A 16,111-nucleotide genomic window follows, 5' to 3' on the forward strand; every position below is an offset into this window, starting at 1 on the left:
GTTTCGAGGCATGGAACATATGTACCAAATATGCCAAATATATCTACAAAATTATCTCAGTTATTATTAAAAAACTGATTATTTTTGAAAACTTTGCCACCCTGTATCTCAAAAGTTAAGGCGTTTAGGACATACGTCCATAAGAAGTTTTTCCTTAAAATGGGTCTAAAATTACCTTCTTAAATATTAGCATGTGTTTGAGGAACACCCTGTATATATATTTGAAAACAAAAATAACTTCCTTATGAATTTTAATTATGTATCACTCTAGGACAACAAGACAATGTTCTTTGTTTCATATTCCATTTGCCAAATATGAGGTTGGAAAGAATTCCCCAAGTATACTTGGTTTAAAAATTTTCAACAACTTACAAGATGACATAAAAAATTGCGAAAGAATAAAAATATTCAAGTCGAATTTGAAACGTTTTTTGATAAATAATTGCTTTTACAGCCTTTCAGAAATTTTCGAATAGTTTTCACCGCTTTAACTGGTACTATGTTCTTCTTGGTTTCTATTTTTATTAATATTTTTATTATGTTGATGTTCTGTTGTTGTTACTTGTTTGTTGTTGTTTGACTTCGATAATAGAACTACCTCGAAAGACAGCACGCATTTCCGTTGCCTTTCTGCATTTCATTTATCTTATTTTAGTATCTGAATGTTGGCATGTAACACAGTACCATGTGTTAAATGTAGTTATATGAGCTTGACGATTACCATACAATGTAATTTTTGTCTAAAAGGTAATAAAGTATTATTATTATTATTATTATTTTGGTTTATTATTCTACAGCATCGGGAGTTACTCACAGTAACTCCCGATGCTGTAGTAACTCCCGATGAGTTCATTTGAGATGAACTCAAATGATTTTTTCTACAGATTATATGTGATATTTTTCATGATATTACTATAATATATTTCGGGAAAATTTTCCTTTAATGTGTTATGAATGCCATTCCGTTGAAGATCATTGTTAATGATCATCAAAAATGATCTTCAAATGGCTACTCCAAAGCGATGGTAGAAAAGACTTTGGCTAAAAGACAGCAGGAGCCTCGCAAGGAAGAGAAGCCGTCACAACCAGTGCTTGCACTTACCTACATCAGAGGATTATCGGAGAGGATAAGAAGAATTGGTTCCAAGTACAACATCAGAACCTGCTTTAGATCCGGTAACACTATCCGTAGCAGCCTCACGAAAACCAGGCCACCAAACGCGGATTGCGATTCCAAGAATTGCATTTACCGAATACCCTGTGAGTGCGGAAAATCCTATATTGGCCTAAGAGGCCATTGAATGTTCGCATTGCCGAGCACAAGAGCACAAGAAACACACACAGCGAGGGGAAACCAGCAAATCAGGAATAGCAGACCATGTTTGGACCCATCAACACAACATCGAGTGGTCCCAAGCTGAGACCAAATTCAAGGAAGCGGCATACATGTTGTCCAACAACGTATTCAGCCAAGCTAGCGTAGAGATACGCAACATATGGAAACCCATCATCAAGCGAAAAATGGCCAACTCCCTCCAAACGGTCATCTCCCACTGAACCAGCGGAAAAAAATGGAAAGCGGGGATAAGTGAAAGTACTCGAACGACCCATAAATAGTCATCTCTCGGAGGAATCAGTCCAGTCATCACCCGAAGACGGTTGTAGATACTAACAATCGAAACGTCGTGAACCAACGGGGCTTGGAATCTCTTAACTTGTTATTTTTATTTTCATTTTTATTTCTTGTTATTTTTTATTTTTATCATATTTTTTGTTCAATCGTTCTATTTTTATTTGTTTATTTTATTTCACTATTATTTCATTTCAGGTTATTTTTGCTTAATATAATTGTTATTTTCAGCTATTCATTTATGATTCTTTTTTTTTAGCTGTTTCAGGGATTTTAAATCATTTTATATATTAGACAATGGAAGTCCGAACTAGTGAAATTCATCATGAAACATTGTCAATCACGTTCAAACGAATTGTATCTGCTTCTGTGGAATTATTATTATATTAATTCACATTTATTTCTCCGTGGGATTTTTTCAAAATTAAAGTTGTTATAGTTTGTCGCTGTATGCATGTGATAGATTCAATACTCAGTGAAGAGTATAGGAAGTATGGAAAATGTACAAACTATTGAGAGTAAAACGAGTGGTTGGAGAGTAGATAGTAGAGGTAATGAATACAGTATAAAAAATAGATTGATATCTGTTTCTAGGTGTTACATATGTCACAAACCCATGGAAGGGGACACTGTACAACTATCCAAATCTTACTTCAGTGAAAAACCCACTACGGCGAGTTTGGAGAATTTCTCGAAATGCTACAAGATGGGTCTAGTGCCACGAGTTATCAACATTGGTGGAGAAAGATCGAAGATTGAACTGAAACTGAGCGAGAAAAATATTCATCAGTTCGGACTGTTTGTGAGCAAATATAAAAGGCCTCAGTATACAAATACGTTTGCTCTGCGACAACAAAAAATGGCGTGCTGATTCCTGTAGATCGCGGAAGAAGAAGAAGTTATTGATTTTGTTCCTTATGTATTTATTGACCAAAATATACTCGTTTATATTTTGGATGATTATTTTTATTTACCTATACATTCACAAGAAACTACAATGGTATATATAGGGATTTGTTCATATAAGAAATATTCATAGATGAATATATAACTTCAGAGGGAGCTATTTCAGAAGTGGTTTAACTAATGATTTGATGATGTAAATTAATAAAACAAATAGTTCTTCGATGCTATATGGAATTTATCTGTTTACGAAAATTGTTTACCGTCATTTGGTAATTCATTATATGCAAGTATTCCTTTGCAAAACATATATTTTCTGAAAAATGCAGATTTGAGATTTTTCGTTAGCAGGTGATCATGTCAATTTCTATGCTCTATAAATTTCATAGTGGTAGGTTTTTTATTTTTCATAACGGACTGCGGAAAGGTGCATACTTTTGATTTATAAATAGAATCGATATCAAGTGGAACGCTATTTTCATATAGATTTTCAGTTAGTTCTAAGAAAAGTAGATGAAAAATGCATTGAATAGCTTTATTATGTACAATAATGATTAAAAAGTTGAATTTGAAGCAGTTCCCCATAAAAAATTGAATACTGTAATTTTGAATGAATATGTGAGAAGTAAATTAGCTGCAGATGCTTCGGAGTAATATAGTTTCTTATTTTATATGGAATCCCAATGACTGGAGCTAGCTTTTTTCGAATGAGATCGATGTGGATTATGTAAACCTAAAAACTAAACGCTAGTGGATCTTTCAATTTTGTTGTATCCTAACACTAATTAAGAAGTTGTTGTCTTAGAGGGTTTTTTGTCAATAACTCTAAATGACAATTTTTCATGATTCAAAATTATAAAATGTTGGATTACACAATTAATAACTCTAAAATACAAATCATGAAATTATAAAACAATAACATATATTAATTGGCGCTCTGGGGCGACTTCATTGATTCCAGTGGCGCATTTGCTTTTTCAGCTGCAGGAAAACCCGGAAAAACCTGCAGCACCACATCATCTGAAGATCTTGCTCTGCCAATGTCCTCTCTCTCTCATAAAACAAAATGTAGGGTGTCTCCAGAGGCTCCAATAAATTCAATACATCACCAGAACACTTCGTGACACAATTATCGTCAAACTTGAACCAGTCTGTTTCGTCTTTGACCAAGGCGTAATAATGACCAAATTCAACGCCAGAACCACAGTGAACAATGACTGCATAAATATTATTATTATTATTATATTAGTGGTCTGCATTTTGAAATTTTTCGATTCATATCTTTCTCATAGATAACAAATTGTTAGAGTGGAGAACCACATGTCAGATTTCAAAAATACTTCTTCAGGTGTCCCACAGGGTTCAATCCTTGGACCTATTCTCTACATAATTTACACCTCCCATTTGACAACCTTTTTGAAAAAACTCAAATATCATATGTATGCCGATGATACTCAGTTGTATTATTCTTTTACTCCTGACTCTGTACAGCAAAGCGAAAATATCATTAATGACGATTTGAATCAATTCGTTGATGTATCGAAGAAACATGCCCTGTTAATAATTCCAAATGCTCTATGATTGTATTTAGAAGGAAAGTCGCAAAGTCGAAACTTAGAGATCTGATCATAAAAATTGATGTCACTGTTTTACCGCTTGTAAATCAGGTTAAAAATCTAGGAGTTTGTATCGATGATGAACTCAAATTCAAAAAACATTCTTCAACATTGATTCAAAGAGCATTTGGGAAAATGGAAGTATTATACCCTCATAGGCATGCCTTGAGCCTGAAAACCAAATTACTCATTTGTGATTCGTTGATATTATCTATTTTCAATTATTGTGAAGTAGTGTATCATTATTTTCTAAATAAAAATGAGCAACAACGAATTCAAAGAGTTCAAAACTCTTGTTTGAGATTTTCATACGGTATCAAGAAAAGAGAACCGATTTCTCATACACTCAAAAAAGCTAGGTGGCTGAAAATGTACGACAGGCGGACTCTTCACTTTTTGACATTATTTCATAAAGTTATTGTCAATAGAACACCTCCCTACCTCTATAACAAAATATCTTATCGAACTGATATTTATAATGTGAACATCATGCACAAAATGATCCATGTTGTTAGACACTCCATAGAACTATTGAAAAGGTCATTTACATATACGATAGCTGAATTCTATAACAACCTACCACCTTCCTTTCGATCGAAATCTGTTTCCAGTTTCAGGTACTGCCTGAAAAAACACCTTCTGAAAAATCAATAATACCCGAATATATTCTATGACACATTGGCTCTTGTAGGCCATAGCTAAAATATTTGTAGTATCCTTATGTTAGTATCGATATCCGCCTCATGATGTACCCGCTATCACAATTCAAATTTTATTTAAGGTCCTTCGTTAATTTTTTTTGTTTTCCATCTTTTTCATTTTTTTTTGTAAGGTGCAAGAGGAAGAATGAACTCTGTTCGAACTTGTATCCTATTGACAAATTTGTATTTTGTTTTTCTCCATATTGTATCATGTTATTTCAGCTGTTAATGAATTCATTTATTATTATTATTATTACGTTGATGGGTCCAAACATGCTTTGCTATTCCTGATTGGCTGGAGTGCACGCACTGGTTGTGATGGCTTCTCTTCCTTGCGAGACTTTTCCTGTCTTTTAGCCGAAGTCTGTTCCACCATCGCTTTGGAGTACCCATTTTTGATGAATTCTACTTTCTTCTCGAGTACCTTCCTTCGTATTACAGAGCCCGAAAGCGCGGTCTAATAGAGTCTTAATGATTCCTAATGAGTCCATGTTTGGACTCATCAACATAATATCAAATGGGCTCAAGCTGAAATCGTCCACAAAGAGGAACACTGGTTTAGGAGAAAATTCAAGGAAGCTGCGAATATGTTGTCCAACAACGCATTTAGTCAAGTTAGCGAAGAGATACGCAACATATTGAAACCCATAATCAAGCGAGAAATGGCCAATTCTAGCCAAAACGGCCATCTCTCGCCAAAGCCGGTGAAGCGGAAAGAGGAGATAAGTTAAAGTACTCATAGTCATCTCTCGGAGGAATTAGTCCAGTCATCACCTGAAAACGATTGTGGATACTAACAATCGAAACCTCGTGAAATAACTTGGCTTGGAATCTCTTAATTTATTTTTAAATTTTTTGTTTAATTGTTCTATTTTTTACTTGTATTTCGTGTAATTCAATGTTTATATGGAAGTAGCTGCTTAGAGAAGGTTTTTCTTTCAGTTTGTGTCTGAATGTTACTTTTTTCCTTCAACTATGCATATTTGTATAGAGTTGATTTTGAAATTTATTGATTTCTTCCTGTCTTTGGAAGATTTGCACATTTTTTTTATGAAGATGGAGAAGTAGAAAGCCACAACCTTCCTTTCAAAAGTGTGTTGTATTTTAGTATCCGTTATAACGAATTCAAATAATGGTTCACCTCCAAAAAAGCACTTTTCCCAATCACCAGACATGCAATTGTCTTCTTGACGCGCGTTCCACCAGAAAGCTTTGATTTATCTCGTGAAGATGCAAACTTGGTTGGTGAAACGCGCGTCGTGAAGAGTATTGCATTTCTGGTGATTGGAAAATATGCTAATTTTGGATTCATTCTATACCAGAGGTTTCAGTTTGATCTTTCATTTGATATTTCTCCTGTGAGATTGATTAAAAAACCTTATTAGTGGTAAATGTAAATATTTCTTCGAGCGGTAATTACATGATTCACTGAATTTTGATTATTTTCCCAATGTATCCCCAATGAAAACGAATCTGGGAAATCAGATCGTCACAGTTGTTGTTTACGAGTAGAAACAAACCGGTATTTTATACCTGATAAATAATTATTCATCAGTGATTATTTGCGAGTAGAACCGAGATAAACAGTGTTGTGTGTGTAGGTGAGTGCATTTCTTTCACAATACAGATCAGTTAGCTCTGTTACGCTACCAACGCAAAGTACGGAAATCGCATTTACAAAATGCCAAAATTATGTACTTTTTAGGTACCGAAGTAAAAAATTAGGTGCTCTGTAACTTCACCGCAACTCAATACTCAAAGTTGCGTTGCTAGCATTATGTAATGCAATGAAAATAATAATGAAATAATCAATGTTGAGGAAACACTATTAGGTGCTTATTGAGTGCTAAACGGCGAGGATCGTAAAATTTTCTAATTAATAAACAAAAGCTTCCAATTTCACTAAACAACAGATCTAAGAATCAGGTCTCTTGAAGACGAGGACGAATGCTCAATCAAGTATAAACTGAGCGTGGTAATACATTGCTAATTAGGTGCTTGCAAGAAATTAGGATGAAAACGACCGTGATTAGGCGGAAAACAACTTGGGATATGCAATATGCAGTCCTGAAATGCCTGTAAACTAATTAGACAACCACAATGAAGTGCTTATTAAGTGATCCTTAGATATTCATAGTAAACCTCGATTCTATAATGCCTATGGGGTTCATGGATCTGAAAACCACCATGACTGATGTACTGAGTTTTTATAGTACGTTTCTCAATGAATAAAGGCAATAGAATAAAATGCTAATTATGTATTTATTAGATATTCATATTAAACCTAGATTGTATAATGCCTATGGAGCTCATGGACCTGAAAACCACCATAACGAATGTACTGAGTTTTTATAGTACGTTTTTCAATAAATAAGGGCAAGACAATAAAGTGCTAATTAGGTGCTCAATAGATATTTATAGCAAGCCTAGATTCCATAATTGCTATGGGGCTCATGGACCTGAAAACTGTTTTATTCGTTAGCCGAATAATGAAGACCAATATTAACATTACTTTTATAAATACAGTTTATTTTTCTGTCTTGTTTTACATCCCGCCCCCATGTTACAATCTTCCGTTCTAACTCCCATCTCTCCAGTGTTGCCAACACCGTCTAACCCTATATCACAAAATGTGTACTAATGCAACAAAAACCACCATTATTGGTGTACTGAGTTTTTATAGTACGTTTCTCAATAAATAAAAACAAGAGAATGAAGTGCTAATTAGTGCCCATTAGATAATCATAGTAAACCTAGATTCCATGATTGCTATGGGGCTCATGGACCTGAAAACCACCATGACTGATGTACTGAGTTTTTATAGTACGTTTCTCAATAAATAAGGGCAAGAGAAAAAAGTGCTAATTAGGTGCTCACTAGATATTTATAGTAAGTCTAGATTCCATAATGCCTATGGGGCTTATGGATCTGAAAACCACTATGACTGATGGACTGAGTTCTTACAGTACGTTCCTCAATGAGAATGAAGTGCTAATTAGGTACCCAAGATTCAAAATTATTTTATATTGAATATGAATAACTAACGTTTGATTAAAGGTGATTGACAATGTTTCATGATGAATTTATTAGTTCGGACTTCTATTGTCTGATATTATATAAATTACTTGAAATCCCTGAATAAACTAAAAAAAAAGAATTGAAAATTAAAGAACAGGAATGAAAACGAATAGCTGAAAAAACAATTATATTCAGCAAAAAAAACCTGAAATGAAATAATAATAGTGAAATGAAATACAAGTAAAAATGTTCAATTTGCGATATAATTTTTGGGAATTCAATGTCATCATATTGTTATATACTCAAATCGTTTGCTTAGCAAAATTTCGAATATTGTGGATTGCAAAAATCTCAACTGATTGAACTTTGGATAGGTGATATAGCCCTTGTATGATTTGAAGACTATAATTACATTAATATATTCAAAGTGAATCATCGATGGATATTTCTGAAAAACGTATGCAGCCTGTCAACAATTTTTACCTTTAAAAAACAACCGAACCATGTTCTGACTTGAAAATTTATTCAGGTGTTAACAATATTATCGAAATTCCGTATTTTTATCAGGTAAAAATAACTCTCTTCATATTCCAAGTATATATTGCAGCGTTGAGGCTTCGCAAACATGATTATGTATACAAATCCTGTAAATATTGGTATGAGATTTCCCAGAAAATGAGTAAATCAATTTTTCCACTGTAAACATTATTCAAATTTCGATCATATTTTGAATGAATGTTTTGGTATAACAGAATGTGTTTTACCATGTAACAAATCATCGAAAAGACGTATGTTTCGAAAATTTAGTCAAATAAATATCATAATCTAATATCATCGCATAACAAATGGTATCGATTTATTCGAAATCCGAAAGTAAATAATTATGGAAGAGAAAATATCTGAACTTTCATCGAGGTAGACCTTTTTTAAAGTTCAAATGCATTAGTCTTTTCCAATTTCGAAGCCAAATCCGGTTTAACTTAGTTTTAGAAATAAATACCTAATGAAAATAAAAAAATGCTTCCACAATCATATACCGTCTTGAAAATGGCCACGAAAACTCTCATCTTCAGTGAAAGATGTGAGAACTTCTTGATTAGATCAAAAGTGTTACAAAAAGTAAATCTCATAATACTGAAAATATCCCAGATGAATTTGATGTAAAACTCCCGCGAATTGTGTTTCAGTATGAATGGAACAAGATATCAAGGTCAGAGAGAATTAAGTTAACAGGTATATTTTATTTTACTCTTACCAATTCTTTCAGTTTTTCGGAATAGAAATGGGGATCTTGTGACGATTCATTTGATAGGTATTTCAATTCTCTATTCCATACTTTTTTGTTGATGGAAATCGAGTTAGCCGTTTCCAAGTTTATAGCAGCACATATGTCAGTAATGGAAAACATCAATTTGAATTCTGTATCATTTGATGATACTTAATTTTTAACAGGTGATGATTGACTGTATTGTCAAACATGCGCCAGATTAACTGACTGTTATAAGGAAACAAGTATAGCTGAGGCACCAGTAATCTAATAATAGCATTGATGATCTTCAAACTTGACTCAACCGCTGACGGAAGCACCAAACTCTTACGAAGGTTCGAAATAGATGAACAATTCAATCTAGCAGACTACTATCATAATATTCATGCAGTCATTGTTAACTGTGGTTCTGGCGTTGAATTTAGTCATTATTACGCCTTGGTCAAAAAAAAAAACGGACTGGTTCAAGTTTGACGATAGTAGTGTCACTAAGTGTTCTGACGATGTATTGAATTCATTTTAGACTCTGGAGACACCCTTTGTTTTATGAGAGAGAGGACATTGGCAGATCAAGATCTTCAGATGATGTGGTGCTGCAGGTTTTTCCTGGTTTTCTTGCAGCTGAAAAAGCAAATGCGCCACTAGAATCAATGAAGTCGCCCTGGAGCGCCAATTAATTTTTATTGTTGTTTTATACTTTCACAAATAAAGTTCATATTGGAACTAGATGGGAAAAATGGATCGATCGTCTTGAGATATATCTTCAGGCAATGAACATTACCAAAGAATCAAGAAAAACAGCTATGTCACTGCATTACATTGGAGATGATGCAAATGATTTGTATCCATCCTTACCAGAGCCACCATCTTCATCTCCCGATAATGAGTACGACAAAGCAAATTTGAAATTGTCCAATTACTTCAAACCCAAAATTAATGTTGAGTTTGAAATATATAACTTCAGACAAGCTAAATAGTTACATGGAGGAACCTTGGATCAATGCTACGATCGCTTGCTGATTTTATCCAAGAACTGTAATTCTGATGACCATAGGGAAGAAATCAAGTCTCAAATTATTCCCAGTACTAATTCCATCCTCGTCGCCGAATGTAATATTCGTGTTGGAATATTTATTGAAATTGTAGAATTACTTTTCAATTTTTGTTTATTTTCAAATTTTTCTCAATTAATCAGAAAATTGACAACTCACAGTCCACTTGACATACAATCATCTTAAACAACATATACAGGATGAAACATTACAAGTACGTAACTATGAAAGAGAGACAAATCTCCAACATTTCTTCGATGTTCCAGACCATCAAGGTTGCAAGTGATGTCCGTGTCTCCAATCAGACGGATGGCTCTTTTCTGGATATGATCCAGTAGTTTCAGGGTATGCTTTGGGGTGGAGCTCCATACATGAGAACAATACTCCAAAGAAGGTCTGATCTGAGTTTTATGAAGCATCAAAAGTTGCTGAGGTGTGTACAGTTTTCTTGTTCAGAACAGCGTCTCAAGCTTTTGAGAAGCGACCTTTGCAATGCCAGCGACATGATTTTGCCAAGACATATTGGTATCCATTTTAACATCTAACAAAATTATCGAAGCAGGAAGCGAAATTGTCTGTCCTGAGATTGTTATATCGAGTTCGGAGACATTCATCTTCTTGGAGAAAACCGATGCCTGGGTTTTGTGTCACTGAATTGAACCTGGCGACTTCCACTCCAATTCGAAACCACTTCTAGATCCTCATTAAGATATGCAATCTCCTGCTGCTGGTGAAGATGTGCCTCCGTAGCCGATGTCCTGGAAACCAAAAAGAATGACGAGACGAGTATGCTGTCGTCAGCAAAGCATTATATTGGATTGAGTATTCGATGTACAATGGAAAGAGGGTTGGAGTAAGAACTGGGTGTCATCTTCCATGCAATTTTTGATGCTTCAAAACTTATTGGAAAAGTAAAAAAGCACGAAAAGTAGGTGCTCCATTATTCAAACATTTCGAAGTCTGTTATTCTTTGCTTTTGCGCAAGTAAAACGAACCTTTTCTGGGTGGAATCGTCATGTGTGCTGGAAAGTTGATCCTGTACGACAACAGGAGAGGTTGTGGACAGTGTTTGTACACCGACGAGCCGGACCAAATCATCACAGCAAAGTCCTATTGTGAACAAATCGACGAAGTGTACAGAAAATTGTATCAGCAGCAGCCTGCACTGGTCAACAGGAGGGGTCCGATCCTGCTCCACGTTTCATACATTACTGTCCGAAAGTTTCTGCATCCCCCACCATACTCCCCAGACCTCTTGCCAATCAATTATCATCTTTTCAAGCACTTCGATAACGTTCTCACCGGCAGAACCTTCGCCATTCAGGACCAAGCAAAAACGGCCTCCGTCGAATTCATCGAATTCCGAGCACACAATTTTAATGCTGACGAAATAAATCAAATTATTTTAAGTTGACAAAAGTGCACTGATTCGAATGGCGCTTATTTCGATTCAACCAGTAACAAACCCGTTTCGGTGTTGATGCCCGGGCCGCAAAAATTATTTAAGTGTTAATAAAAAACATAATTCAAAATTGGAGATGTATTTATTGAGAAAAGAAAAGGTGGTCATAATGAAGCCAGCTATACAATATATGACCTTGTAACCTTTATAATATAAGGTTATCATGAAGCCATATGCGATGTAGACCAAATTTTGAAGGAACTAACAATGTCTTCAGGTTTAAACCATCTTGTTTCAATGAGATCTTTGATACTGTGAAGACTTTTTCGAAACTGTCAAAATCTGGCTTGTTGCTGCATGCTTACCTTATTACATTATCCAGATGAAAGTCTATAAGTTTGTTTCTGTATACATTCTATGTGTATTTTATTTTCAAAAAAGACGATTCACACACAAATGTAGACCCAAAGAATGTTAATAAGATTTGGGTTCTTCTATGGATGCTTTTATATTTTTGGGGAAATGGCTCCAAAATTTCACATATTTCCTTTTTTCTTTAAACAGGACTTCTAGGTTGGTGTCGTTTTTAAAATCGATGAACTCATCGAACAACTCTCAGTAATTACAGTTTAAAACTGATGCTAGCTCTGAAATACACACATCTGAAAAGTCTAGGGATATTTTTATAACATACTAAATATCATAAAAATAAATGCATGAGGTCGTTTAATTTCGATTAAATTGGTACACTCGACCACCCTGTAGATTTCTATGGGTTGAACAAAGCCTGCAAAAACGGTAACTAATCTTTTATCAAGTTTTTTACAAACTGTAGGTTTTCGGTTAAAATGAATAATCTGAAAGTGTCGAGTTTGTACATTCTATGCTGTTCTTGCTCAGCAATTAAACTGGAAATATTGTGCTTTAACATGGAACGCCATCACTTACCATTGGTAAGATGAATAGAGCTGTAGGGCTTCTTCAAGGTGGCATGCGACAAAATGATGTAGCTCTTCGTTTGGGGGTCTCCCAAAGTGTTATCAGTCGATTGTGGCGGCGTTTCCGTGAAACTGGCAGTCCAGCCGAACAACATTCAGGGCGAGGATGCGCTACAACTGCAGTTCAAGACCGATTTTTGGTCTTAACCGCAAGAAGACAACCGACAATCACAGCACCTGAGTTGGTTAACGTGTTGCAGCAGACTAACCAGGTAACCATTGGTCGTGATACTGTCAGAAATCGACTGCATGAAGCAGATCTCCACAATAGAAGGCCACTTAGATGTCCACCTTTGTCGAGAGGCAATCGCGGTAGAAGATTAGAGTGATGTCAAGAACATCAAAACTGGGATGCAAATGATTGGGCCACAGTTTTGTCTACAGACGAATCCAGATTTGGATTTCATCCAGATTCTCGTCGAGTAAGACTGTGGAGACGACCTGGATATAATGAACGTTTGAGACACGTCCAGGAAGTCCACACATACAGAGGTGGTACAGTAATGCTACGGGGCGGAATCATGATCGGCGGCAGAACCGATCTCGTTTTTCCAAATCGCTCCCTCCCAGCTCGACAGTATCTCGACACCATTCTTCTACCTATCGTCCGTCCGTTTGCTGGTGCTGTTGGTGAAAACTACCACCTAATGCACGATAATGCTCGTCCACATGTCGCGCGTCTAGTGACTGACTGGCTCACCAACGAAAGAGTTGATGTATTGCCATGGCCAGTACAAACACTGGACCTGAATTCCATCGAGCATGTGTGGGACATGCTTCAACGAAGAATTACTCCGCATATGGGGAACATTCACACAACGTTTCAATTGAGAGAGCTTTTAATCGCTGAATGGGCAAATGTACCTCAACAAGACATTGACAATCTCATTTTGTCGATGCACGATATATGTAGGGCCGTAATAAACCAGCCTGGAGGCCATACTTTGTACTGATTCCAATTTTTTTTGTATTATGATTTTTTTCGGGGTGCCAAAGAAGAGCCATATTTTTTTGCTTATATTTTTTGCTTATATGCGCACTCAGTATTTTTGACCATTTAATAAATTTTGTTGTAAGTTACATCCGTTTAATAATCATCCGTCAACTTTTTTTTCCCTAAAGCGATCTGAAAAAAAATTATTGCCATTTTTAAAAATATCCCTAGACTTTTCCGATGTGTGTAGTTATTGTTTCTAGATGCCAAGGATTTTCTACAAGTAACAAACATTTTTCGATATTTCTTAGCATTTGAAACCTTTTTTGAAATTGATTTAATAATGCAGTTATATAATTTAAAATTATGGATCAGTTCTCCTCAAAAATGTCAGTACGGTCTTCTCTGTAGTCCTTATCATAGTTGGAAAATTATGCAGCTGTTTGTTCTGAATTTCTTCATGATAAATATTTAGCTTTTCCTCAAAAGCAAGTACTGTATTCGCCATCAGTGAGACTATGTTATTTTCATCTTGTGAATTTCTGTCATATCACATATAAAGGCTAAAAGACACCATCATCCATCCATTTGCAATTCAGGGTACACTTTTTTATTTTGTTTTAAAAACAGTATTATTTCGTGGCGTAGAGAAAAACCTTCCCAAAACTTTTCCTCTACTAAGCCATCGCACTAAGGTATGTAGAAGGACGTCGTTGTACTCACTTCCCAGTTCTTCCAAAAGGCTTCTGAATTTTCTTGATAACAGTCTTCATCACTGCTTCTATTTCTGGATTTACATCATGCTAAGTCAAGTTTTCTTGGTGGATAATGCAATGAAATGTAATTAAATTTGTTGTATTATATTTCTTTTTAAACAATGTAATAAATCCTTCTGCTCTATGACTCTGATGGGAGTGAAATTTAGAAAATTCCACAACTCCAGGTGGGTTGAGTATGGCTGGATTAAATTGTATGAGTATCAACTGAGATGTTACAGTTCAAACAATATTCATAAAAGCGGACAAAACTTTCGAAACAACTTTATATTTGTCGAAGTCACATAAATTTTTCATTTTTATTAGCATAGTGTATTTACTCATTCACAAACATATCCTCTTAAACTATTACTTTGCAGTGATAAATGGATCTTAAATTCTGTTGATGGTTTCTACGTGTATAACTCGTCGATAGGTAGTGGTAAACATTAATCGTATTTACAACTTATATCGCTTTGATGTTTTCGAAAAGAAAAGTAGAATCCTGTACCTATCTGGGTGGATGTGTTATGGATTTTAACGATACCGCACGAACTGCTATCGAACATTTTAAGATCAGCGAAATAACAACTATAATCCAGATCAGCCATCAAAATTTTACTACTACGAAAAATAAACGAATGAATACCTTTGAAAATGATGAGGAAATGATAAATAACTCGGCCCGGGTGTGTTATCTTGTTCGTAGTGATGTAACGATCCGAATTTTACGTTGCCCATATTTCATAAAGTCGACGACATTCTATATTCTTTTGTTCCTGATTGTTTCGTTATCGAGAAAAAGTTTTTTGTCCGTCGAAAACTGACACATCGGATCCATTTTTCAAAACATCACCAAACCATGTTTATGCATTGAAACGAGGTTTTTCATTTGATGAACATTTGCAGTTTCTCTCAATTATTTTCTGCAACTTAGGTCTCTAGTATAAGTTGCGAATTTTCTTAGCTTCCGACATAATATTTATCTTCAAGATATTTATTTATCAGAACTTTTCGGTAAAAGCAATATATCTGGGAAAACATCTATAATTCTGGTGAAGAAATAAAAACACACTAACCTAGAATATTTTCATGAAATCAGTGTTACAATGAGCAATAATAAAAGAATAATAATAATTATTTATTCTCCTCTTGTTTTACATTTTTGTACATACGTATGACACAGTGCAGAAGATAAGCGGGGAAGGGGAATAAATGGTAAACCTACAGAAGATCAAGTCTGTGCGTAGGAAATTAGACGGGGGTGTTCAATTGAATCTGAAGTTGATAATGATAATATAACACAATACATTAAAATATCTAAATAAACAATACCTAAGTCAATAGTTGATGAAAGTAATATTTCTATAATGCAACATTAATTATTTGAAGGAATATAAGAAGAAGAAATATAGGAATACAAATATGCTTCACCATGTTATGGATATACAGACATATACACCCACACACACACACACACACACATATATATATATATATATATATATATATATATATATATATATATATATATATATATATATATATATATAGGGTGTAACTGAATAAGTCTAAAACATTCAAGAGATATGATTTTTCATATAAAGAAACTTCATTGGAGCATCCTTTGTTAAGATACAGCCCCTTAAAGAGGATACATAAAATTTGTATAACAATTTTTTTCACAAGCACTGAAAAAGTTACAATATTGAAATCAACCTGACGTTTTGTACTACCAAAAAGACACTTAGCCACTTTGAATGATGCAACTAATTTTCCTTCATTTTCAGTATTTTAATATTAAATGTAAGTCACACAAAGGAATTGAAGTTTTA

General features: G+C 34.7%; 2 protein-coding genes across 2 annotated transcripts in view; both read left to right on the forward strand.

The window, feature by feature from the left end:
* LOC111502856 (uncharacterized) overlaps positions 1–2,585 on the forward strand; it is a 42,641-nt gene extending 40,056 nt beyond the window's left edge. Inside the window, exon 5 of the mRNA XM_023157020.2 lies at positions 2,225–2,585. Coding sequence (XP_023012788.2) covers positions 2,225–2,501 — 277 coding nt within the window. The 3' untranslated portion in view covers positions 2,502–2,585. The remainder of the gene's footprint in view (positions 1–2,224) is intronic.
* A 3,735-nt stretch (positions 2,586–6,320) lies between these two features.
* The window catches only part of LOC111502857 (band 7 protein AGAP004871), a 47,398-nt gene continuing 37,607 nt past the window's right edge, over positions 6,321–16,111 (forward strand). Inside the window, exon 1 of the mRNA XM_074174143.1 lies at positions 6,321–6,451. The gene's annotated coding sequence lies outside the window, so the exon portion shown is untranslated. The remainder of the gene's footprint in view (positions 6,452–16,111) is intronic.

Source organism: Leptinotarsa decemlineata, unplaced genomic scaffold, assembly GCF_025532065.1.
Source record: "Leptinotarsa decemlineata unplaced genomic scaffold, Ldec_3_MD MMD2_tig00000505_RagTag_RagTag, whole genome shotgun sequence".
NCBI classification, from domain to species: Eukaryota; Metazoa; Arthropoda; class Insecta; order Coleoptera; family Chrysomelidae; genus Leptinotarsa; species Leptinotarsa decemlineata.